Source organism: Kryptolebias marmoratus, linkage group LG15, assembly GCF_001649575.2.
Source record: "Kryptolebias marmoratus isolate JLee-2015 linkage group LG15, ASM164957v2, whole genome shotgun sequence".
In the NCBI taxonomy this organism is placed as follows: Eukaryota; Metazoa; Chordata; class Actinopteri; order Cyprinodontiformes; family Rivulidae; genus Kryptolebias; species Kryptolebias marmoratus.
The window spans coordinates 17630017-17655438 of NC_051444.1; the positions used below are offsets into that span (position 1 = coordinate 17630017).

General features: G+C 44.3%; 1 protein-coding gene across 1 annotated transcript in view; it reads right to left on the reverse strand.

Moving 5' to 3' along the window:
* Positions 1 to 25422, reverse strand: part of igf1rb (insulin-like growth factor 1b receptor) — a gene marked incomplete in the record, with an annotated part of 42544 nt that overhangs the window by 5854 nt on the left and 11268 nt on the right. The window contains 17 exon segments of the mRNA XM_025008706.2: positions 113 to 242; positions 465 to 627; positions 889 to 996; positions 1150 to 1379; positions 1482 to 1552; positions 2412 to 2511; positions 2596 to 2755; positions 3044 to 3177; positions 3296 to 3594; positions 4505 to 4712; positions 4821 to 4988; positions 6439 to 6674; positions 7389 to 7515; positions 7758 to 7966; positions 10665 to 10809; positions 11119 to 11255; positions 11348 to 11651. Of these exon segments, the coding sequence (XP_024864474.1) occupies positions 113 to 242; positions 465 to 627; positions 889 to 996; positions 1150 to 1379; positions 1482 to 1552; positions 2412 to 2511; positions 2596 to 2755; positions 3044 to 3177; positions 3296 to 3594; positions 4505 to 4712; positions 4821 to 4988; positions 6439 to 6674; positions 7389 to 7515; positions 7758 to 7966; positions 10665 to 10809; positions 11119 to 11255; positions 11348 to 11651 (2929 nt within the window).

Genomic DNA, 25422 nt, shown 5'->3' on the forward strand with positions numbered 1-25422 from the left:
GAAGAGAGCACGTTTCATTCTCACCGAGGGCTTTCAGGACGCACCGTTTCGAAGCGTAGGAAGCAAAGAACGAGGTGGCGTTTGGGTTTGTGTTGTGTGTGAGCCTGCCTACCAGACGTCAGAGTTGGTGGTGAAAACGCCATCCTTTAGAGACTCGGGTGACATCCAGCGCACGGGGAGCAAACCTTTGCCGCCTTTTCGATAGTAATCTGTCTCATAGATGTCTCTGGTCATGCCAAAATCTACACACAAACACACACAGGTGAACCCCCAAGAAGCAAGTGACGGTTAATGTCCATAAAAACACTCGCTGCATTTGGTAAATTAAAGATTTTAAAATTCCTTGGAATAACTGCTGTTTGTTGTCTGGATCCATAAAGCACAAAAAGACGTTCTCTAGTGAAACTCGTCCAACTCTCTGGGACTTCTCTTTTTATTTTAAATATATCTGACAGGTGCTTTACCTCCTATCTTGACAGTGAAGTCCTCGGCCACCATGCAGTTCCTGGCGGCCAGATCTCGGTGGACGAACTTGTTGGCGTTGAGGTAAGCCATGCCGTCGGCGATCTGCCCCGCCATCTGAAGCATCTTCTTCAGGGGGGGCAAAGATAGGCTCGAAAACTGCTGCTGCGCACACACACACACACAAGCAGAAACTAAATTCCACGCCTTTTAGTACTGAACTTTAGAATAAGTTATGTGAATATTATAAGGAAATGGATGCACAGTAACAGAAAATAACTGAATGCTCAGTAGTACGTGAAAAACAGCGAGTCCTCCGGGACATTATGAGGACAGCGGGAGGCTGCAGAAACAGCCAGAGGACACCAGAGGACAGCAGAGGACAGCAGAGGACACGGTGACAGCCTGATTTCTGTGCAGCCGTACCTCTTTAGGGCGCAGCGAGCGCAGGTAACTCTTCAGGTCTCCTCTCGTCATCAGCTCCATGATGACCAGGGTGGGCTGGCCCTGAGACACCACGCCCAGGAGACGAACCTGCGACCAACACAAGAAGCTGCGTCAAACGCAAAAAACCCGTCTCGCACGCAGCAGCCCAGAGAGCTGATCCGTCCTGATCGGCTGCTTGTCATGATGCTGAATAAACCCGAGGCCGACTAGTCTGGCAGCTGGCAGCGTGTCTGGACGTACCACGTGGTGGCAGTTGAACTCCTTCATGACCGAGGCCTCATTCAGAAACTCGATCCTCTCCCTCATGCTGGCCGACTCGTTGACCGTCTTGACGGCGACGCGCGTCTCCGGCTCGTCCTTCACCACGCCCTTGGCTGCGCCCTCGTACACCATGCCGAACGAGCCCTGGCCGAGCTCCCGACACAATGTGATCTTCTCCCGGGGCACCTCCCACTCATCGGGCACGTACACTTTACAGACAAAAAAAAACACAAGCTTTGTGTTAATACGGACCTTTACATCTTCACAGACAGTTCCTACTTTGTTCACAACACACACACACACACACTCACTTTCTGCAGCGCTGAAGTATTCAGGGTTGACCGAGGCGTACAGGACTCCCTTCCCCAGCCTGTCACTGTTCCTGTTGAAAACCAGAACAAAAGGATTTTTTATTACAAGACACATTCATTTCTTCTTTTTTTATCTTTTATAGCTAAAACAGGAATCAAAAACGTTGCTGTTTTTACATAAAAAGGCACTTAATAATAAAAGGAACACCATATTTTCCGCACTATAGGGGGCAGTGGATTATAAGAAGCACTGTCAATGAATGGTCCATTTTCAAACTTTTGTTATATATAAGGAGCACCAGGCTATAAGGCACATTAAGCGAAACAAAAGCCCCGTCTTTTCGGAGAACACTGCACCAACATAAGCGTCAAGTATAAACGCCTACACCGCTCACTCAGGCCTGTGCGCGGAGCTCTTCGCGACTATAACTGAGCCTTAATGCTGCAAGCGGTGCGGCTTTGTAGTTTACCAAAGTTGTACTAAAACATCACGAATTCTTACATATATAAGGTGCTCCGGATTATAAGGCGCACTGTCGTTTTTTGAGAAAATTGAAGGCTTTTAAGTGCGCCTTTTAGTCCGGAAAATATGGTACACAAGGTGATACCAATCAGAAATATCACCTTCATCTGCTCCCAAGTTTTATGAACTGTAACTACAAAGACAATCAGCTGTGGATTCACTAAATCTGGATTACACCAACAATGAGCAAAACGTTCAAGCTGGAGAGAAAAAAAAGACAGAAATATGCCCACAGCTGACATTCATTTAGCACTTTTCCTATCAGCTGTCAGTTTCTACGGAGGTCAAAGGTTCTCTGATAAGGTAGATTCATTTTATATTTTTTAAACCCAGATATTTTGCTTCTTTTTGAAGACACACTAGATTCCCCTCTTCTTAGATCAAGAAACAAACTGATGTGCACGCACCTTTTCTTCTTGAAAACCACCAGTATCGTGACCAGAACGCAGATCAGGAGGACGGCGGTGATGGGAACAAAGATAATAGTGTAGAAGACGTTTTCATATCCTGTGGGACAAAAACACTTTGATGAACATGCCTGCCGGTGTGTTCTCGGTAAACGTTCAGCGCTCGGCAGCGCGTGCGTCTTACTTTCAGCCACGTAGAGGTGCAGGTGGTGTGTCCAGGAGCCGTTGCCAGCCAGCGAGGTGGCTCTCACTCTGACGGAGTAGTTTCCTGGACTGAGGTTGGACAGCCGGACGCCCCGCTGCGTCCGATACACTTGTCCGGACACACACTCGTGCTTCTCCGTCTGACGCACACAAACACGGAGACAAAGGCTGGGTTGCGAAACAAGACAAGTCGAACAGCGGAGGACATGTTTTTCATTTGTGGTTGTCTAGTTAAACGAATCAGTTTTAAATCCGGTTAATGGAGGAGCTGAGTGGCCACAATGTCTTCCTCAGATCTATTGAGTAAGACATTGTGGTGTCTTGCTTTTATTAACTGTTTTTTTTCCCCTTTCCTTTTTAGCTTGCCTTTAAAATGAGCAGTTCTCTCTGATGTTGCTGCAGAATAAGTGACACAGATGTGGCCCTACCTCTGCAGCCAGTTTAAACTTGATCTCATACATGAGGATGAGCCCGTTGGGGTGGGGGGGCTCTGGCCAGTGCAGAAACACCCAGTTCTCGTGTCCCTCCCAGTTCACCGGGCCCGGGATGTCGTCGGCCTTTTCTGCAGAACACAGAGTTGGAAAAGGCTGCTGCGGTTACCAAACCTTCAGCAGAATGAAACGCCTGGGATGGTGCCAGTCGGAAACTGTTAACGATACACAGATATTTTCTTCTCTAACCCGCGGGCTTGGTTCTGGAGAAGACGAACTCGGCCGCGCTGCAGCGCTGGACCTGTCTGTTGCAGGCGTGAATGTCGATGCGGTAAACGGTGAAGGGCTTCAGGCCCGAGATCTGCAGCTCCCGATCCGTCACCGGCTGCTCCACGAAGTCGTACTCCCGCTCCGTGTAGTCGGCGGCGCTGCCGTTGCCGGCGGCTTGGAGGGGGGGGACGGAGCTGCTGTTGGCGGACGGCTGGGGACGGCGAGACCGAGTCGAGTTGGCGACTCCGAACAGATCTCTGCGGCGCCGATCTGGTGGCCTGGAGGGGAAAAGGACCAAAAGGGATGAATGCAGGGGGAAGAAATGCAGTTTAAATTTTAAATAAAAGTATGAAGTACCCCTCCTTTTTAATTTCAGCTCCAATGTTAACAAGCGCACTGACTGCCATATCTCAGGTGTGTTTTGCTGTTATAACATTCAGACCTAAGTGTCCCGCTGAGTAACAAGCAAATCTTTGACAGTTGGTCTGAAAACAACAAGAAATGACCAGATCTCTGTAGGACTGTGGACACACCATAAACATCAGCCATTCAAGGGTGCTGCTGCACTAACGGCACACAGCTGAATGGCATCTTGTCTTGGGATTTTTGTGTTAAAACACAAAGATTTGAAAGATTTTTGTTTGTTTGTTTGTTTTCATGCAAATGCAGCTCTTTGAGTTTCCCAAAGTCCTAATAAAACCCAGAGAAAGAGCCCAAATCCTGAGCATTATAGGGGAGATGTTGGGTCAGGGAGAAGGAAGTCACAGCTTCCTTTCTTTGGGGACAGAGGTGGAACACTGGGAATGTATGTACTGTATATGTATTTCATGAAGACATGGCTCAGAGCCTCTCTGTCAAGGATCACACCACCCCTGATGTCGATCTTTAGAAGAAAGTACATCCTGTTATGTCTTCTGTTTCTGCTAAACATATTATAAAAGCTAACTTTACATCAACTGGACAGAGATGTGCATTTATGTGTTTGTGTAGAGAGACGATGTGATGCAGATGTCAAAGGTCACTGGACCTCAGGGACATGGGAGGGAAAGGAGGAGACAAAATGAAGTTGTTTTAGTTTTTATATCTACATGGTAGAATTAGGTTGTTCAAAAAGATATAAAGGAACTGATCATTTCTGGTCATGTTAGGGCAGCCTGCGTATTTGATTGATGGCTTGTATTCAGATACCTTGGTGTGAAAATCGTGTTGTGCAGGAAGTTTTCAAAGACTTTTCTGTACGAAGCATCGGCAGCTTCGGCCTCCAGCTCTTCCACTGATTTGGGGCACGGGCAACAGGGGCCTTTATCTAACCCGTCCGGGTCTGGTTTGGTCGGCTTTGTGTCCTCTTCTGGGTCTCCGACGCCTGTGGCAGCAATCCTGACGGGGATCTTCAGCTCTGGGGGAGGAAGGGAGTGATGTAACTGCTCGGAGACGTTGCAGCAGGTCGCAGTTTAGAGCTGGAAACATTCGTGGGCGTGAACGCTTGTGACCGGGGTGCGGTTACCTTTTGAGCAGTAGTTGTGCTGATACAGTTCCCGGTCTTCAGCTTGTTGCTGCCACCTCACCAAGTAGTAAGTCTGGTTCCCGTTGGGTGAGACGGGAGGCAACCAGCGCACCACCAACTGAGTCGACGAGTTCGAATACGCTCGCACATCCTGAGGCATGGAGGGCGCTGAAAGAGAGAGACAAAACTCCAGGAACTGCTGGGAGAGCGCTGGATGCACCGTCTGCCAGCGCAGCTGCGTTTCACTGACATCACAGCGCTGCGATGTCTTTACACTGCAGCTGGATTTATTTGATGCAGTCCTCCATTTAACCTAATTGAATTACAGTCTTGTACATCGGGGGGGAAGCTCAGAAAGCCTTAGAGTTGCAGCTGTGTTTATTTCTAAATGCATTTCTTTCTTTTTTTTCCATGTCATGTTTAGATTCATACCGTCTTCACAAAATCATCCCAGATGAGAACATGTGCTTGTTGTTTACGTTCTGGTGAGACTGTTAGTATCAAGGTAATGAAATTGGCTGCTCCTGGACATACTTATAGCCTCTGACCACAGGTTGTTTCTGCACAGTAAGGTACGCCGAGCCGTTCATGCAAGCATAAATGACATTAATGTCAAACATTACGCTCTGCACTGTGTTACAATGAAATGTTAAAGAAACACTGCGTTAATATAAATGATGTAATACACTATAGAAGACACCAGAGGTCAGTAATGACTCAAACAACTGACCAGACTATCAGCTAAGCCAAAGGGGGAAGAGGGGAATTTGTTTCAGGCAAAGATGTGAGCACTATTTGCAGCAGTATAATTGTGTCAAATGTGGGTAAACACGCAGGTGAAGCTGTGAACATCCAGAACAACACAAACTGGACGGAACGACTGGGTTGGGTTCTTTAGTTATGGCAAGCCAATCTGCTTGATGTCAAAATGCTCACTGTTTTTTTTTAACTGGATAATATGAGGCTTAAAAAGTGAACCTTTTAAAATCATTAGTAGCTTATTCTTAATGTAAAAAAATGCTGTTAGCTGAATGTGAAACCTAACCGGTTTAAACCTGGTTTGGCACTAAATGGCAGTGCCATAATTGCATTAAATTATCAAAAACAACAATGAAGAACGTGTTGGCCAAATCCCGATAAACTCCTTCCCCCTACCCTCTTAGCCCTATTCCTACAGGGGTGCAAAAGAGTAAAGCTGTCTGGCCCTTCAAATGGAGATTTTTCAGTGCCTTTTTTTTTAAGGAAGGCATTGCTGTCGATCTTCCTTAACAAACATGAAAAACATTTCACGCTCAAGTCTGCTGAAAGCAAGAAAAACAGCATCCACACCATAAATGGGAGCGCTGATGCCGCAAATGTTTCTATAAGAGGAGTTGTTGACAACTGATGGTTTATCGCTTCATGAAGGGGTGTCCCGTTTTATAGTGGGACATTTCAATCACTACTCTTTGCAGTTTCAAATGATGAGCCATAGGGTGGGGGAAAAAAAAAAAAAAAAACATTGAACTTTTGGTTATTTAGTTGCGACGTCATAAAGAAACGCTGACAAGCCTTCCAGCGGAACCTTCTAGTTACTCAAACACTAAAACGTGTTTCGAGTGAAAGAATCCCCACGTACCAGATGGGCTGGTGCGGATGTAAACCATCTTGGTCTTCGCACCGAGCACGTGTTTGTCTTCCACCATGAGAGTGATCGCTTTGACAAAGATGGCGTACTGCGTCCACGGTTTCAGGCCAGAGAGCAGGACCCCGGGGTCCGATTCCTTATCCGGCCTCAGCTCCACGTCCACCATATTCCAGCTGTTGGAGCCGCAGCCATCCTGCCCCTCAAACTCCGTGATGTTCTGGAACGGCCTGGGAGGAAAGAAAAAAAAAAAAGTGGTCATATCTAACTGTCCATCTTTGAACAGCAGTAAGTTCTGATAATTACCATAAAGTTTACACCTATTTAATTCTTGTGGAGGCTAATTCTCCCAATCCCTCATGGTGTGCGAGCACAGCCCACCAGGGGTGTAGCAACATCCTGGGCTCTGTTTAAAGGTGTACCTGTGAGTGATATCTGCGCTGCGGCCAGCTCTTACTGCTGGGTGCCGCACTAAGTGTGCTGTATTAACCTCTGTCCCATATTTCATGTGTTGTACCTCGTTCCTCTCCTTCAGGGAACAATAGTTATGTGTACAACATCAGGTTATAGTTAGGGGTCAAAAATAAAGAATCAGACTTGTACAGTCACTATCTGCTGTCCTGATTCCTCAAGATTGGCACTGGCCACTGAAACAACCCACATTGGTCGGTCAGTCTTTAGTTTGAAGTATGGATTTTTAATTTTTTTTATTTATTTGTCTTTCCTTTGCACGTCTGCGCAACAAAAAACAAAAATAAACAAAAACCGAAGAGTTGGCCACTTATCTCAAACACACTGAATAGCCGGGGATGAAGCACTAATAGACTCTCGCCTTTAAAGCAAACTGATAACAAAGGGGATGGAAGTTGCTGTCGCCAGCTCTGCTCAGCAGCTGCTGCGTTTACAGAAGGAAGCGGCGGCGAAGCATGGAAGCAGGAACTCACGCCTCCTTGTAGTAGACTACAAAGCTGATGAGGTCTCTGTAGTCGGGGGGTCGGTAGCGCTCCCACGTCAGCTTGATCCGGGTGCTGCTGGTGTTGTTGGACGTGAACTGCAGGATGGTGCTTTCGCCTGCGGGGGACAGCAAAGATTAGGAAGACAACGTGGCTCGAGTACTTCAATATGAGCGCTATATTGGGCAACAATTAGCCTTGTTCAAAGTGTGAAGCAATAAATACTGACATATGGTTCAGAGGGGAAATCGGCTCGGAGAGGGGTGTTCGCAAACTGCCTCTAAACTATATATACACCAGACACAGCATATTAAACGGCTGTGGGTTTCGGACCCCCAGTCCCCCCATCTCGACTCTTACAGCTGGCTCTGTAGCCGTTCTTGTGGAAGTCCGTCTCATCGAAGCGGCCCTGGACGCCCGTCTTGTGCCACATCTTGCGGATCTCGGACATGCAGAGCTTCGGGTTGCCTTTGAAGAAGAGCTTTCCCGTTTTTATGGTCAGGTTGTGCTGATTCCAATCCCACAGATACTGCAGCTCCTGGTTGTTGTTTGCTGAGAAGGAATACACGCTGAAGGGAGAGACGAGACAAGGGTCACAGGTCAACAATACAGCGCCTCACTCTGCATTTGTGTAAGCCTGTAGATGGTGTTTATAGTGATTCACGCTGGGCTGCAGGACAACTTCCCCCACTTATTTTATTTTCAGTGTAATGCAGTCATTTTACTCCTCCATCAGACCTTTACATGTAGCCCCGAACCTTAAGGAACCTACACAGCAGAGGGCTGTTTTGGCAGCAGGACAACAATCACCTCACAAATCCGATTAACATGAAGCCTTTTCGGTTTATTTTACTGGAAGAGAGTTTATTTATGAGTCACTAGGTAACACCCAGACATCAAGGAATGACTGTAATGTGGACCTTGGGACAGTGAGACTCCTGTGAACTCAAAGACAAACAGATGAAGGAGGGAGCAAAGGCCCCTTGCGTGACCCTGGCAAAAATCTTTCCAGACACCACTGGAGTCGAAGCTGCTTTCAGGGGCTGGGAGTGGCACACGAATCCGATACGAGATCTTTCCAACAATGCCAAGGAATTTGTCTTAGACCGCGCACAGTTGATAAACACCTCCTGCAGGTGAATTTGGGGGGGTTAAGTGTTAAACTCGAGCAGCAGAACTGCAACAGAAAAATAAAAAATGCAGATATGGCAAAAAACACTTTGGGTTCTTTTCAAAGAGACTGCAGTTTTCACAGCTTTTAAGCCTTTATTATTAATTCATTCCAGAAATTATTAATACCCCTGTATATCTTTGGTACCTTTTCACAAATATCTGCACCCCGCGGTTCTCTGATCAGCAAGTTCTCTTAAAAAAAAAAACAAGATTTAATCAGCAGTTAAAAGAGAAGGAGGGGGAAAAAAACTAGTGAAAAACTAGCTGTAAAAAAAAAAAAATTGGTCCCCTTTCAAGAATTCACTCGGTGTCTCCTCGTGAGGTACACTCCCTCACGTAGCCTCGGGGGTTAAAGACGTAATCCTGAGTTTTGTGAAAACCCCCTAAGAAGGCAGTCATTTGTTTTGAGACGGGTTCATTTTACATTCTGAGTGCTGTCAGTGAACCTGTGGACATCTGGGTTCAGTTATTTAAATAAAACTAAATTTATATACTTACTAATTGCCTGTTTACTATAATCTACTCAATTATCAACCATGTTGCTAAAATAATAAAACAATTCTTCAGTGTCTGGAGGAAGTCGACCTAAAGACCTGCTCGTCAAAGAATCTAAAAGGTCCGTCCTGTGGTCCGCTTGTTTGGTCCGGACAAAAAAGCAGAATTTATTTTTCTGCGTTTGGTGCAGTTTGTGTTCACATTGTGCCGTTTTAAGAAGCGGACTGTAATGACGATCATTGCTCCTATTGGACAGAAATTACGGAGGGGGGAGGAGATAGAGCGCAGACCCAGAAAGAAAGAAAGACGGAGGTCCTGCACATTTGAGCTACTAGTACAACTGCGACACGGTTAGAATTTCGAGAGCGGCTCATTCAACGGCGCCTTTGTGACGTTTTGCTTCTGTTTTTTGGAACGGCGTCGGCAAATGTGCTCTGCGACCCAGAGGAGACGAGTTGCTCCGCATGTCCTGACACACAACATGCTAATCAGAAGAAGACGAAGGATCAGGTATTTCAGTACATTTGCTACCTTTACTCACAGTGGCCCGTGAAGTCCAAAAAAGCCGCATGTTTCCTGTAGTTGGTCCGCGTCGAGGCCGGTCTGTATTCAAACCAGAGTTCGTTTGGAAGCGGACCGAGACCGCCTCAAAAAGTGGGTCTCGGTCCAGCCTGCACCAAAGGTCCGGACCAACGGAGGGGGAAACGACTCTGGTCCGTTTAAGGCGGACCGAATGTGTTGGGTGTGAGTACACCCTGAGACATCCCTCACGCCTTAATCAAACAATGGTCACTTTTAAGCTGATGATGCATGAAGTCGAGGTTATGTTCCGACGCAGCTGGGAAAGTGACGGACAGAACCATGACAACAGAATATTGACACAGGACCGGCGAGATATAGCACCCAAGTCCACCCGAGTCTTCTTACAACGTGTCAGACTGCCTTAAAGGTATAGTTTGCATCATCTTATACCACCTGGAGACACGTTCTCTAGTGTCTAACTCCTCAACATAATTGACAATTTTTGGTCTTTTTAAAGTTATAGCTACATTATAATATATTTAAAGAAATAATAAATAGGTTTCTGTCTTTCATTTGACTAGAAGCTGCAGCTAATAATTGTAGGTAAAAACAGTGAGGAAAAAAATGAATGCAAAGCTGCTATTTGTTTAAAATTCAAATTTTCAGCTCATCAAAAGTCAACCTGACCCACTACTGTTGTGCATCTGTTCATTAATGTGACTGCAAGTCTAACCTCCGCTGGAAATTACTGCAAGAAAGCATCAGTTTGATGACGGAGACGTGACTCAAAGGGGGAAAGCTAAAAATGATCAGAAAGGCTCAGCATGTCTGCTTCAAACACTGCAGACATTCACAGCAGAAGGCAAAGAAACACACACAGAAAATATAAAGTTTTCCCGAGCTCTTCTTGTACTGTACACATCTCTGTGGAATTACAGTACTCTGTTTATCTAGCGACCTTAAAACAAACCAGAAAGACAGATGCAGGCTGTGACTCAGCTGTAGCTGCTGTGATTTACATTAATTAATGGATTAGAACTCCAGAGATGGGTTTTCTGTGTGCCGTGTTGAACTTACTCCTCCAGAAGGTTTTCTCCGTCGATGTGTCTGAGGCTGCGGAGGAACGCCAGGGAGCTCAGAGTGTGCGAGTTCGTGATGCGGACGTAGCCCGTGACCCTCTGGATCAGGCCGGTGAAACTCTCCAGCTCGGCCATAATGTCATCTAAACACACACAAACACAAACACACTGATGTTGTTACGCCTTCCAGTCACGTCGGGCTGAAACCGCTCAGCCTTGTTTACTTTCGTGTCACGATAATCATGACCAGAAATGTAAAAAAAATTGCTACAACTGATTCCCAAATTCTGAACTTTTCCCTCACTTGGAAGTCCGAGGCCGTTAACTTTCTGTAAGTAACCAGCATTTGTTGTCATAATTTCCCCCGCACAGTGTGACCCCCCCCCGGCTGTCCTTGAAGCAGGACCGCCGGTAATAAGCGTGGCGCTGCTGCGAAACGCTGCTGTACTCACGGCCTCTGCGGATGGTGATCTGCAGGTTGCCTTTGATGACGGTGCAGCCTTTGAGAGACTGGGCGGCGTCCATGGAGTCGATCTCCTTCCCCTCGCACACTTTGTCGCACAGGCCATCGCACGCCGTGCACATCATGCTGGGGACAGAAGAGCGGCGGTGAATGCACGCCGGATGAAACGCCGGCGCACGTTCCGCTTGACGCCCGCTCCGGAGCGGGCTGTGACTCACCTGTTGGCCGCGGATCGCGTGAACCCGGACGGACATTCGGGGAGGCACTCGCCGCCGTGGATGACGAAGGTGTCGAAGTCCGAGAGGAGGACCTTGGAGCAGAGGTCCCGGCTGATGCACCGCCAGCCCTCGAACCTGTACGTGCCCGGGGGGCAGTCGGCCACGCAGCGCCCCTCGTGGTAGTAATGCACGCACGCGGCGCAGGCGGCGGCGCTGCCGGGCAGTGTGCAGCTGCCCAGACACTGGGGGTGGCAGCACTCGCCCGCCGCCGTGCACGCTTGCCGTCCGCACCTCTCTGGGCACTCTGGTGGAAACGACACAGAGAGAGATGGGGAATTCTCAATGACACAGAAAGTAAAAATAAGCTTTACATGTTGGGCTTCAAGGGCTGTAAAAACAGTAATCAAGTTGCTTCTGTCGGCGTGCGATTCCAAACAGGCAGAGCTCACACAGACGCCTGGGGCTGCGCTCTTTATTTATGCGTCAGAATGTAAAATGTCGTAAACAACTGGGAAGTAGTATTTTATGGTCGACTCTCGTTAACAGCGGTGTGTAACTTTCACCCTGCTGCTTAAAGAACCCTGAAAGCAAAAGATTTATGCAACAAGCAAATCTAGAAAAAAATTGTTTATGACTGCGTAAGTTAGTAGTCTCACCAGCTGATAAACCAGCAGATATAAACTAACCCTAATGAAAACTCCTCCTCATCTTGTACTCTGCCACCTTCTGACAAGATCATGAAGCCAGTTTATTCTTTTCCAAACCAACTAAAGGAAACATATTAATTTACCTGTTACCATCATACTGATGATTACAGTATATGAAAACAGCTTCTGTCTCACTCAGGGCAGAACTGACAGACAGAAAACACTGATTTCTTACTTCTTCAACAGACATTTATTAACATGTTGCAGGACTAATAATTGGTTTCTCTTAGTGAGCTAAATTACCTTTTATAAGTTAAGTAACTGTGAATCAAAGAGCCTTATTTAACTTTTTTATACATTTTCAATAAAGTTGACCATGTATAACTCTTTATTATACAAATTAAAGTTATTCTAATTGAACACAGACTCCTCCAAAAATGCTATAGAGTAATAAATTTTACTTGAATTTCCAAACCAGCAGCTTTACTTTAGCATCGTCACAGATACACAAAACATCAAAACTAAATATTTATATATATAGTTCTTGTTAGTAACAGCCTGTACTGTACTAACAAACAGTTTGTAAATTCTTAGTTTGATTTTTGATTGATTTAAAAACAAAAACGTCAAGCAGTTTGTAGATTTACTGAATATTTTAATGTTTTAATTTATGTTAAATAAAACAAGTCTTCTGAAGGCAGAACCTGAGACTCTGGTGGACATTTCCTCCAAAAAAAAAAAAAAAATCAGAACATGGATTAACCGTGGAAAAACTATTCACACGTTCCTCGTTCTTGTGACAGCACATCCACGTCCCGCAATGACAAACCAATGCAAGCAGTCAGTCCTCGGCCTGAGTGAACTGCTGGCGTGTCATCGTGACCTTTAGCCCAGAGGAAATGATTTGTATTTAGGGGAGAATGAGCGACATCACCACCACGTGCACGCCAGCCGATGCTGGAGCGAAAACGCCAAAAGCCACTCGCCAGGAGGGCGTGGAGGCCTCTTCCAATCCACACAAAGTCATTAGCACATTGTTGATCTGGCCTAAAAATGTAAATATAGCAAACAAAACCAGACGCAGCAAGTAGTCCGGCTAGGCTTTTAGTTAGCAGAGTGCTTTATGAGATACGTCCTAGATTTATAAAAAAATAAACTAAAAAAGCCGCTTTTTTGGGGGGGTTTCCAGGATATTACCTCCAGCTGGTGTGGCATACGTTGAAATGAAAAGACGCTGTAACTCTGACTGAGGCGAGGTGAAAGAAGAACCCAGCACTGACAAGTGCACGCTACGGAGCCGCACCTTCTGTTGTCCTTTCTCCCCGCAGTAATTCAAACAGGGCACGGTGGGGTTACACGCTAACAAAAGCTCGCTTTCACAGCCGACACGCACACCTTAACCATCATCACCCAGGTGAGCTTCTCACGTGTGTTCACTGTCAGTTCGTGTGTTGAACATGAACGTTGAAGCGTCAGCTGGCCGGCTCAGACGAGACAGAAACTAACACAGACCGTGAAGGAAACACGGGGAACTGACCGCACGAGAGCGTTTGTTTTCTATAAAAGAGACAGAGACACACGGGGCAAAAACAACTGAATGCAACAATTAATGGTCACGTTTAATACGTCACGTTGTCAGGCTGGGTCAGGAGCTGAGCTCAAAGGGGAGTTTGGAGAAAACGGGTCGTTTAAAGAAGACTTAAAGAGAAAACAGAGAACCGCAACTCGCTGCCTCCGCAACCGGACTCAAGAGATGCACACGGCTAGCTCTAATTAAATGTGGGAGCTATATTCATAATGACCTCTATTACTGGGTTTGAAATGGCTAAACTAATGCAGAATAAAGTGGAGTGCCAGGGTAAATAATAGAAACAGGAAGTTGGATTTACTCAAAGGTAAAACAGCATTAAAGCTGCAGGTTTATTAGAAGATCCATCAGAGGAAATTTGCCTGCAAACAAGGTTAACTTCAGAATATGACACATTGTAACAAAAAAGAGAACCTGTTAATAACTTTTATTTTATAAAATAAATTGTTAGAAGAATGCTTTCAAATCTGATGGCTACATGTTGTTTCGTTACATTTAACTTGCTTCTCATGTCCAGTTAAAAGGTATAAAATGCTAATTAAAGAAATTTGCCGGTGTTTCTTGTCAGGCCAAAAAAAAAAAAAACCAAGAGATGATCCTCTAACCCGCCTCCTGGCTGACGCAGAAGCCAATCAGAACCTGCAGGCTGCGTGGTCCCACCGACCATTCAGCGGGCTGCTTGTGCTCAGCAGGAGGAGACCAGTGCAGCGTTCCACTGGCACAAAATGTTCTCTCCACACACACACCCCTCACACGAGCCCCTCAGACTCCGGCTCATCCTCCGACCTCTTCCCATAGGCGCCAGAAAGCCGTAATTTGGTGCAAAGTGACAAAGCGAAAGCCTCAGCTGTCGCCACCCCCCCTAACCCAACAGGAAAGTTGAGCAGAAAGAGCGAAATCTCTACAGGAAGTTCTGCTGCGGGTTTCCGAGCCGCCGGTCCGCCGCCTCCTGAGCGCAAAACCCAGAGCGACGGTGAAGGCAAGGGCCGACGTGGAGGGGTCAGCGAGTGCGCAGCGGTGCACGTCAGTACTTCTGAAAAATAATGAATCCCAGCTTTGATTCTCCTCTGTGCACACCGCTACACACAGTGCGCACAAATGTAATAAAAGCCTTTGGATTTTCAAAACATCATCCAGTGCCGAAAGGATGTGAAGAATGTCACTGTCGCTGAGTGCGTGCTTTACTGGATCGTATACATTTAAATTAGTGACCTGTTTAAGCAGCCGCTGCTGTGAAGGAAACCCGTAAACCACATGTTACTGAGTAGCAGACCTAAACAAAGTCACCCTCATAAAGAAAACGTGTAACTTCTTATCCCTCGTGTGATTCTTCTCATTTTCTTTTTTTATGAAAGCCCTTAAAAGATTTTACAAATGGCTAACTTCGGGTCATCCACATCCAGTAAAAACATCCTCACTGGTGGCGTGCGGTGCCAGAAGGAGCTGATGTTTTCTACGGTGCGTTTACTGATCGTTTTAAAGGAATAACTTTGGAGCACCTGCTCACCACTCAAGAGAAAAACCTGCAGTTTCCAGCCTCTAAACACCTGTAGTAATATTCATTTGGTGCAGCATGTAGGGTGAAATTCACTCCCCCTAAGGTTTGAAAAAGGAGTAACAGATGAGAGAACTTTCTTATGAGTGAGCCATATATGCAGTCGTTGGTGACGTTTGTCTTCTTTACTGCGTGTCTCCGTGTCACCGTCCACAGATAGGAGGTAGGTGACCACAATCAGTACCGATGCGCACACGCAGAAATATTCCAGATGAGTCGGCGCCATCCTCGCCAATCACCATTTACAACGTGGCGTAAAGAAAGTAGCCATTTCTACAAGTTACACTTCACAGCACGCATCTCTGACCCACATTGTTTTTAGGAGAGGCTCAAAAGAGTTTGGAGCTCGATTTACCAAAAGAAACTGGTTCGGCTACGTTAATTCAGCCAAAGAAAATCATCAGCACGTCACAGATCCTTGACATTTTGATAGGATGTAGTTAGGTGGGAACCCAAGTCATCCAACTCCACTCTGTCAGCTTTACCTGAAACATGCAAGCGATTGACCTCAAGCGCCATCTTACTAACGGAGGACAGCGGATGTTGACGCGGAGCAGTTATCAGGTAAATCTGCCGCACGTCTGCAGTCGGAGTTACCCCAGTCTGAACTGTGGAAAGTTACCAGACACAGCAGACTGTGCCAGAGTGTCTGCTTGCTCATGGAGCCTGCTCTACTGGACTACATTCTGGTGATGCCAGCACTTTCACTGTCCCGCAAAAAAAAAAAAAAAAGAGAGCTGCTTAATAAAAACAACAGAAATTAGGCAGGAGAGTGCAACTTTAGGAGAACAAATATAGAGAATAAATAATAAGCCAAGAACAGGTTACCTTCCCTCTTGTTTATAACTTAGATATGGTTTTTTAAAGTCATTACTGCTCATGTGAATCCACAAAGAATATGAATTATGTGGCAGCTTTTAGTTCAACATATTAGATCTTTGTTTTCTGTGAACCCGAGACTTTCTTGAGAGGCAACACACCACTATGCAGCTCTAAAAATCAATGCCTTTCCAGTTTAAAAAAGCAAACAAAAACAAAGTATCACTGTGCTCTGCTCTTAGTTCGTTGTGATGGGTAATTACATATTTAATTTATATTTAGCTGAGTACTTCTAGTGCGCTGTAGCTGGTACTTTATGTGAATAACTGCACAAGTTGGTTTACTATACCAGGCAATTACATATATATGCTGGAGTCAGCGCTTTATTTCTTTTTATTGCCGCTGTACTGCGTGTGGACAACATTTGCAGTTGTGCAGTTATTTACAACAACAAATTCAGAAGCACCGGTTTTCCAAGGACAGCTTAAGAAGCAGGGGTCTGCTTTCATGACAGTGGAACTGTAGGGGGAGCCCAAGAGCAAAAAAATAAAGTTTCTTTAATCTAATGAACCCAAAGAGTCCTATTAGTCATGGTTCCATCCAAGCTTGAGTGCAAATTTAAAAAAAAAAAAAATGAAGTGATGAGTTGTTGAATACTCCAGGTAGTTACAAATATAAATTTAAAAAGAGCACAAAGCCCTCCTTTGCCGCTCTGTCATGCTAAAGCACCCTGGCTGTGAGATAAAGATCACAGATGTGAGTCAAAAGGACACAGTGCCATGCTTCCAGGAAAACTGCAAGACCGGCCCAGCGGGAAGGCTGGCTGGGAAACTCGCAACTCTCCCTGGCCAAATGGCGGCGACGTTCCAGAGTTTCTGCCTCAAAACTGATCTTTTGCAGCTTTCTTTAACAAAATAACGTAACCCACGGTTAAAAAGTGAAAACTCTTAAAACAGCTGCACAGTAATGAACAGCATACACCTGGTTGGGCATTGCAAAGGTTTTCTATGTTTGTTCCACTTCCTCAGCTGGTGAAAGTAATCATTTAGACCCGAGTCTTGCTGCTGACCTTCGGTTTTCAGGACCCTTCATAAGTGCGACGAGAACGAAACGTTGCTGCGCACAGAAACACGGTGACTGCGATAATCTTCGCTTTTTTTTCTTATTCAAGCAGGACAAACCAACAAGTAGGTTAGGATTCAAGGTTTAAGTTCAACACCTTCAAACGTCAAACTCAGCAGTCTGAAAAACAAGCTGAGAAAGTGCTTCCCTTTCATATTCAACCCCTGGCTAAAAAGATCCAATCGCCTCTCTCGGAGGATGCTTTTTCAATTTTTTTACTTTTGTTTTGTTTGTTTTTTTAAATTACAGGCGTGCCACTCTTTGTACTCAAACTATTGTCCAGATCAGCTGAAGGCAGTCCCGTTTTTGTCAGCTCTCTTACCCAGCCAGGAATGTCTTTTTTTTTGTGTGTGTGTGTGTGTGTGTCAGCTAAATGTTGCTGTCAGTTTGGCAGCCTCCACGTGAGGCATTAGAGTCAGTTTAATGTGTTTCCGTATAGAAAAGGAAAAAAAAAAAGTGTCGCACCCATAATTGCAGCCTCAGTCTCATCACCTTTGTTGAAAATGGACATGTGAAACCAGGTATGTTGTTCACACCAAACCGAAGCCACAGCTTGTGAACACGACCACCGCTGAGTCGTTTGACACGTTACGCTGATTTAACTTATTTCAGTTGCTTTAAAAAGCCAGATGTTGGTGGCTGTATTTTTTTTTATGTTTTAATGTGATGCAAACAAAAAAAAAAACTGTTGGAAGAATCTTCTTTGGACAAATAAGTCCGAAGGTGGAGATGTTGGCCTGTAATGTAGCATCGTGTTCAGAGTAAATCAAACTAAATATATCAGCGCGCATCTTTCACCGAACGTCAAGAGTGGTCTTGGAGGACTGATTTAGGCTTGCAGGCTTGTTTTTTTGAGTTGTAGTCCCAGGGAGCCTCACTGAGACAACCTGCGGAGCAAAGTATTTTGATGAGAGTCAAATGTGAGGCCGTCTGTCCAAAGGCTGAATCTCCTTCCAAACTGGAGCATTCGACGAGACTGATGGCGAATAGCAGCCGCAAAACTACAACCGAGTCGAGGGGATGAAATGCTCCAATCCTTTCTCAGACAGAAGCTAATAAAGGGTGGACCACGTTCCTCCAAAACACTGTTTTATATGTGATTTTAGCACCCGATACAGGTCCACGTAAGGTTGTTTTTTCATTATGTCCAGACAAATAAAACTTTGAAATTAAAAAAAGTTGTACATTTTTTTTTCTTTACTGTAGCTAGGCAAATAGATCTCACACAGTCTTTCATAATTCACTTTTTAGACGTCAGAAACAAACTAAAACTTGTGTAACATACTCCACAATGCGTTTTTTATTACAGACTACAAAGCTGAGGAGCAAACAGTGTCTTCAGCGTTGATTACGTTCTTCCACCAGAGTCCAAAAAGGTACTTTAGCTGCTGCTCTGTCTGAAGCATAGCTATTACTTCTCGTCCTTTTTTTGTCCCTAAAGTAGCCATATAAGATATATGAGAATGCTGCTTTTGCTTGCGTTTTAAATGTGAGAAAATACCAAACTCAGCAGGTCATAATCAACACAACAGAAGCTTCAAAACGACCACTAGTGGCTGACGAAAAAAACAAAAGAGGAGTAGTTTCCACACTCAAATTTGCTTTCTCCTATGCTGGGAGGGGGGTTTGGTGTCGGCATGTCCAATCCACCAAGTCTGGTATAACTTACACTCTTTTCTCAACTCCTCTCACCCTAGAGCCATCCCAGTATAACCGGGCGATAAAGTGCACCAGTACAAGAAAAAAAGAAAACACCATTTCTGTGTTTACAGCATTATATCAAACCGGATCTGTTTAGGCCTAATGATCTGTCTGCGCAGCGTCTCTTTCTCAGACGGAGTCATTCAAAGTACAGTTATCAGAAGTGTGTTTCAGAGTGTGTGTGTGTGTGTGGCGTCTACAGGCCAAATCGCACGACCAAAAAAAAAAAAAAAAAAAAAAAAAAAAAAAAAAAGAGTTGTGATGCATTAATTAACAGCACCACGCAGCTAACTTCAACTACCCCGTTGAACTCTGCAGAGTAGCTTTAGGTAACAGACATCATAACAAACCGGTCAGCTGCTCTGGTTAAATGAATAAAACAAACTGTCAGTCAGGCCAGTCCGACAAAAGGGCTCCACACACAAAGAGAAAAAAAAAACTATTGTTTTCTTTATAGAGTAGAGTGAGCACACCATCAATCTGAAGAGTGTTTGTCTTTGGGCTGCCAGCATCCGCAAACAATCCAAATAGCTATATTTCTAAAATAAATACACAATATGCCAAAATTGCAGACTTCCCAGAAGCATTGTGGTTATACAATCTCATTGTGCAACCTTAGCAGTGTTTTCACAATGTTTCGCTAATAACTTGATCAATGCCTTTTAGGTTTTTAAACAAACTTGTATAGCATCTGGAAGGAAGCGAGACAATCTTTGGGTCCGTTTTTTTGAACATGGATTTATCAGTTTAACTACTAGACGAGGACTCATTGGGTTTATACAACTGTAAAGAGAACAGGAATGCCAAAACTAGTCTGGGATTTCTTGTTTCTTCCCACCAAGCGTGAAGAGGTGTTCAACTCAAGTCAGGATCTTTAGCTTCCTGTTGGTAGTTACAGTAAGCTCAATATCTAACAACAAATCAGTAAGCTTTTTACTGACAAGCTCTAATGTTGTCATTAGGACCCTTCTGTTTGTCACATTGCACATCGGACTAGGAACAACCATGATCGACGGGACTATTGGTGACACTGATTTTCATTGAGATATGTAGGGTAGCTGGAAGAGCTCATTGCACTTTCAAAAAAATACGAAACCCAAGCAAACTAAAAACAAAAGGATCTTCATCAATTTGACTCCATTTGCACAGAACACACAAATAACCCAGCAGAAAAACTACAAACAAAGAACTGCACAACACAACCAATTAACAGTCCCTAAAGCGACTCACAACAAATGCAAATAAATGCAGATATGCCGCGTTAACGGCGGAAGAAACAGAAAATATAACAGCAGCGCTAAACCTCTCCATTGCCTTTCTTTTCTTCCCTACGTCGCTTTGAATGTTGGATACGCTTGTTCTGCGAGACAAAGGCAGGAAGGAAGCATTTCACATAGGGTTACAATGTTTCATTTGAGAAACAAACACACGCTGATTGAATAATGACGACTAGAAGAATCCTAATCCTCTCATTCATGCAGTTCTCGAACAGTCGTGAACTTAAAAAAAAAAAAGATATTCTCTTTAAGCCAGTCCAAACAGAGCCGGTGGTGAACTTTTATGGACACTGCTGGGAACAAACATCTGTCGGATCAAGTGACGTTACAGCGCAACTACAGACAAAAAGAATCTCTGGCATCTCTCTGCAGGCTGACCTGGAAAAGACAAGACTAACAAATGCTTGGGTCCCCCGTAAAGGCCTCATAGGAGCCACACAACCGGGTGGGTGAGGTTCACCGGAGAGCTATCACATCGGCCGTTTCTTGATACCTGCAGCTTTTGTGTTGACTTAAGATGACGACGGATATCGCACTGACTACAGTTCTGTGGAGACAAAAGAAAGCTGCAGAAACCCTCCCACTAAAAAAAAAAAAAAAAACACGCAAGTCTGTCTCTCGTCAAGAGTTGTGTCTAAGTCAAACGACAAAACGGCTCAAAGCTTCAGCCTAAACACATGCTCAACACGCCGCCTCCGAAGGGATCTGTTCGTCGTGTGAAAAGGGGTTCAGACACATCAGGAGATGACGCGCGACCTGACGCTTTAAGGACTCACTAAACAGAATATTTCACTTTAAATGGTACAAAGACAAAAAAAAGATAAACATTTAGATGTACTGAATTAATGGTTAAGACCAATTTAATTGCGTTGTTTAAATAGAACAGTTCAAATTTTGCACAAAAAGTCTTTTATATGCAGTTAATGAAAGTTGTTTGTGTTTTGTAATTATTCTGTCTTGATTTTTCAAGCGCTAAAGACAAATAGGCAGAACATACAAATCCAAATAAAAGTCAGAGCATCAGGAAGAGACTTCAGTAATTATCTGAGTTGTTTTGAAGGGAAGGCGAGTTAACGAACGGTGAAGACTACCAGAAGATTATAACCGATAGTCGTATTTCAGATTTAACAGTCTAATAAATATTAAATAAATTGTCAGGTTTTCGTGAAGCTTCTTATTTTTAAACTCTTCGTATGTCTAAACATGAGGTTATTAACGGAGAGATTCCAAAAACTCTAAATCTTTCTTTGTAATTTTGTTGACCCTCTCCACCTACACAGAGGGCTATCTGCATTCCCAACATTCCTTCGTCTTTGTGCATTTGCTTGGCAAGGGAGGACCGAAATATCCCAGGAATTTGATGGAAAGGTTGAATGAGGCTATGAATCTCAACAGCATCCTTAACACATGCGAGCCAAAACACAGCTCAAGGTCTGGCTGTTTGGCGCTTTCACCCAACTTCCTCTGATAAGCGGAGAATCTCAAGGCAACCCGGTTCTGATACGGAACGGGATCAGAGCCGGCCATCGGATGACGCGATCAGAGGTGCGAGCTGAGAAGGACAACCCCCGTAAGCGTTTGGTCAGAATGTACCCTAATCTTTGCCCATTAATGTGTGTGATTGAGTGGCTGGAGTAATGCGAGTGGACCAGCATGCACACACAGAAGACCACTGAAGTTTTTAACCCACATTTTTCCTTTTTCTATTTGTGTATCTACTGCAATCACTGTAGAGCAAAAACGCTCGGAAAAGGGCCTTTGTAACAAAATACAGCAACCAGCAGTCCCTGGTCACAGCTCATCCCGATCTGATGGTGTTAACAGTGCACAATTAAAGGCCACATAATTACAGAAGGCCTTTCGGCACAGCCAAACCAGTAATGGTTTCTTCCAGGAATTCCAGGGATGGGTGTGACTGTTCACTAAAAGCAGTCATGGATGTGCCTAGTTTGTAAAGCAGTACCTATAATTACCGGCCCCGACAACCTCCAGCTCCTGGGTCAGGGTAAGGGGGTCTCCGGGTAGTTGCATAAGGGCCGCGCGATACCTCGGGCACGTCAGCTGCACACGTCTACGGCCATATTGCAGGAAGTGCAATGTGGTTTGTTTTGTTTTTTTTTTCCACAATCTGACGTGGTTTTCTTGAAGTCTCAGTGACAAATAGTTTAAATGTAATATCTGTGATGTGCTTTGGTAAAAATACAATATCTTACAGAACAGCTCATCATTTTCTTAGCTGTGTGCTTCTTTCTGCAGCTCCTTTTTCCCCCAGATGATTTTAGGGAAAGTGGATCATCTTGGGACATGAGTCTTTTGAGATGTTACAATCAGTAAAACTTGAACCAGGTTATTATTAAATGAAAATATCCAGTCAGGACAGTTCAAAAAACCAAACACAGCAAAATGTCTTTACAAGTAGTTTCGCTGCTAAACGCCTAATTTCGAAATATTCTAATTTATATCACCATTGCTTACTGGTTTGCCATTTATTTGGTTTTACCTCCAAATATCTGCTGCAGCAGATTACTAGAAAGTAGGGGTGTGCCATATCGGCTCGTTTACGGTAATACACGTGGATTTTTTGCCACCGAGTCAATTAAGCGAAAGCTACATACGGAATACAAAGATCATCATTAAAACATTGACAGATGCATGTTACTTGATTAGACAAAATCTTGAACAAACGCGTGGGAATACACTTTAACTCCGGATTCAATCACAAGCATGTGCAGGGTTGCAAGCCTTCCCCGTCTACCTTCAGATTAGTCAGTATTAATTGAGACACCGGATGTCGGTACTTTGCACATGAAGGTATAAAGCTAATCATAGCAGAGATTAGACAGACATCAGCAGGATCCTGCAGTCACCGGGACTCCTTAAGCCTCGAGCACTGCCACTGGGTCACACAAGTCAGATTGTCTGAGAACGACCTCTCTGGATGAGCTGGGCTCATCTGACTGGGTTTTTTTTAAATCACAAAATACCTCTTTTTTTCCCCTACGGACTCACGTAACATATTGCATCAAACACTGACATTCTGTAGAATACAAAAAGGGAAAAATAGCCTTTGTTTTATCATTACTGCAAAAAGGACCAGTGTCGTAACAATCAATAAATAGAAAAAGTTTTGATGGTTATAAATGCTTGGTGACGGGTTCTTGTTTTGATAAGTTCGGCTTAAAGAACTTAAAGAGTTTTGTCACAGGCTTTTTCTTAAAGTCCGTTTATCCAGCTATGCAAAAACAGGTTAATGAGAGAAAATGCTCACCCTTTGGATCTGACATGAGACAGTTAAATCAACATGGCAGAGCTGCGACTGAGAAACTGACGGAGGTCCCCCTCCTAATCCGTAGGTACAAAAATATAAACAAATAAAACATTGTTACAGCTATAAAGCAGGAATGGCAGCAAAAGTCACTGTACAGAAAGTACACAATCATACACAAATGTAACTACACGGTTTCAGCGTATTTGCACTGCTGTTTGTAATGAGTTTTAATGACTGTTATTACTCATTGCTGCTTTTGGATACTCCACGTATTACTGCCAAACACTACGGTGCACTGACTAAACTAACTTCTAAAAGTAGTAAACGCTCGTAAGATTGTCACACAAAACTTTCAGACTGCTTCCGTGTAGGAGCAAGCTTCTGTAACATGTAGGCACGCACTTCTGAAGCCCCACCACAGAACGGAAACACAACCATGTTCCAGCTTTATGATTACTTCGGAGAGACTACTTTATAACAGAGGGCATAAGGTGCAATTATAGATCCTCGGCTTCGAAAAGACATATTTGATGATGACACAATGTGTCTGAATCAAACATGGCATCCCAAACAAGAACATCTGTTTTTGAGGATTCACTGAAAGTATAAACAATGTTTAAATCATAACCTGATACAGCATGGACAAAGTAGATTACTGCAGAGTGTGTGACCCAAACATCTTTTTACCAGCTTACAAAAATCTATCTGATACGAGAAGACACTATTTTACCGATTTCAATTACCGTTGACCTTTCAAGTTAAGTTTATTGTGTTTAAAAGGATGTTTTTCCTTGCCATCTTTGTCTACCAAGATGTCTGACAAAAGCCATTTTAGACCAAGAAGCAGAAGCAAAGTTAGGTTTTAGTTTCTTTAACAGATAGGACTTAGGAACACCAAACCACCCACTCCAGCTCCTAGCCATTCCTGAGCTTTCTTTCTAAGTGGGTGTAAAACCGTGTGCACCTCTGTGTCTTTTTTCACTCTGCCACTAGAAGTCACCAGAGTCACAAACATTTAAATCCTGGAAGCAGAAACACCACTTAATATTTAGGGTGATTTGGATGAACACGAGCACGTACCGGCTGTAGGCATCAACACTACTTTTGTATACTAATAATATTGGTGGCTGAAGTCAATTTCCAGATTAGGATAACGTGCAAGCCGAACACCTGCAAGTACTATTGCACAAACAGTCACACATCAGGTATGATGAACTGAGGTGGCTGCAGGTCGAGCAGCAGCCTTGAAAAAAGAAAAAAAAAGCTGTTTTCTTTAATGTGTAATCCCTTTAACCAAGGGTTAACAGATGGCAAAAATTCCTTCCAGTAAACCCCAGACCTACTTGGTACTTTAATTATGTGCTTTCATCTCCTCAGACCATACAAAGCACCGGAAAAAAAAAAAGGCCCCCCCCACCCCCCATGCTGCTCAGTGTGAACATGTGTGCGTGCTTGTGTGAGAGAGGTAAAGTAAAACAACATGTTTGCTTCACAGCGTGCACAGACATGGCTCTTCTTTAGAAGTAGGTTATGAGTTATGAACAATACAACGACACCCCAACTAGATTCCTGACAAACAAATGAGGGAAGTAAACACCAGGAGAACAAAGCCCCCCCCTCCAGCACAGCTAGAAAACTTTCCCACACATGGAAACGGGCTTTGAACCTTCTTATCCCTGTCAGTTTATGAATGAGTTTAGGCTAAAGGCACGTCCTTAGCGCTTTTTTCCTTCCGTCATGTATTGATCCGATGGGAGACTGGGTCTGGAAATAAAATGCCTGTGAATGCAAAGTTGACTCTTATGTCAGCGTAGCGGAGGGCTTGTAAGCACGGTGCGCGTTTAAACAACAGATCTCTGATAAGATCATTGAAGCTTGATACGGAGCCTTATCATAGCAGGCAAGTGAAAGTGATCCACTACAGGTAGTGTCTCACTGTTTGTGACGAGATGGTGAACGACATTCATTAGGGAGTCTTCAAAATGTTTTGAAACGTTGGCAGGGGTTCTCAGTTTCCTTGCACAAGTCGCAGGAGCTCACAGCCATGTTGCTTGAATTTTGAACGTGTTCAAAAGAAACATTTTCACTCAAAGCAGAG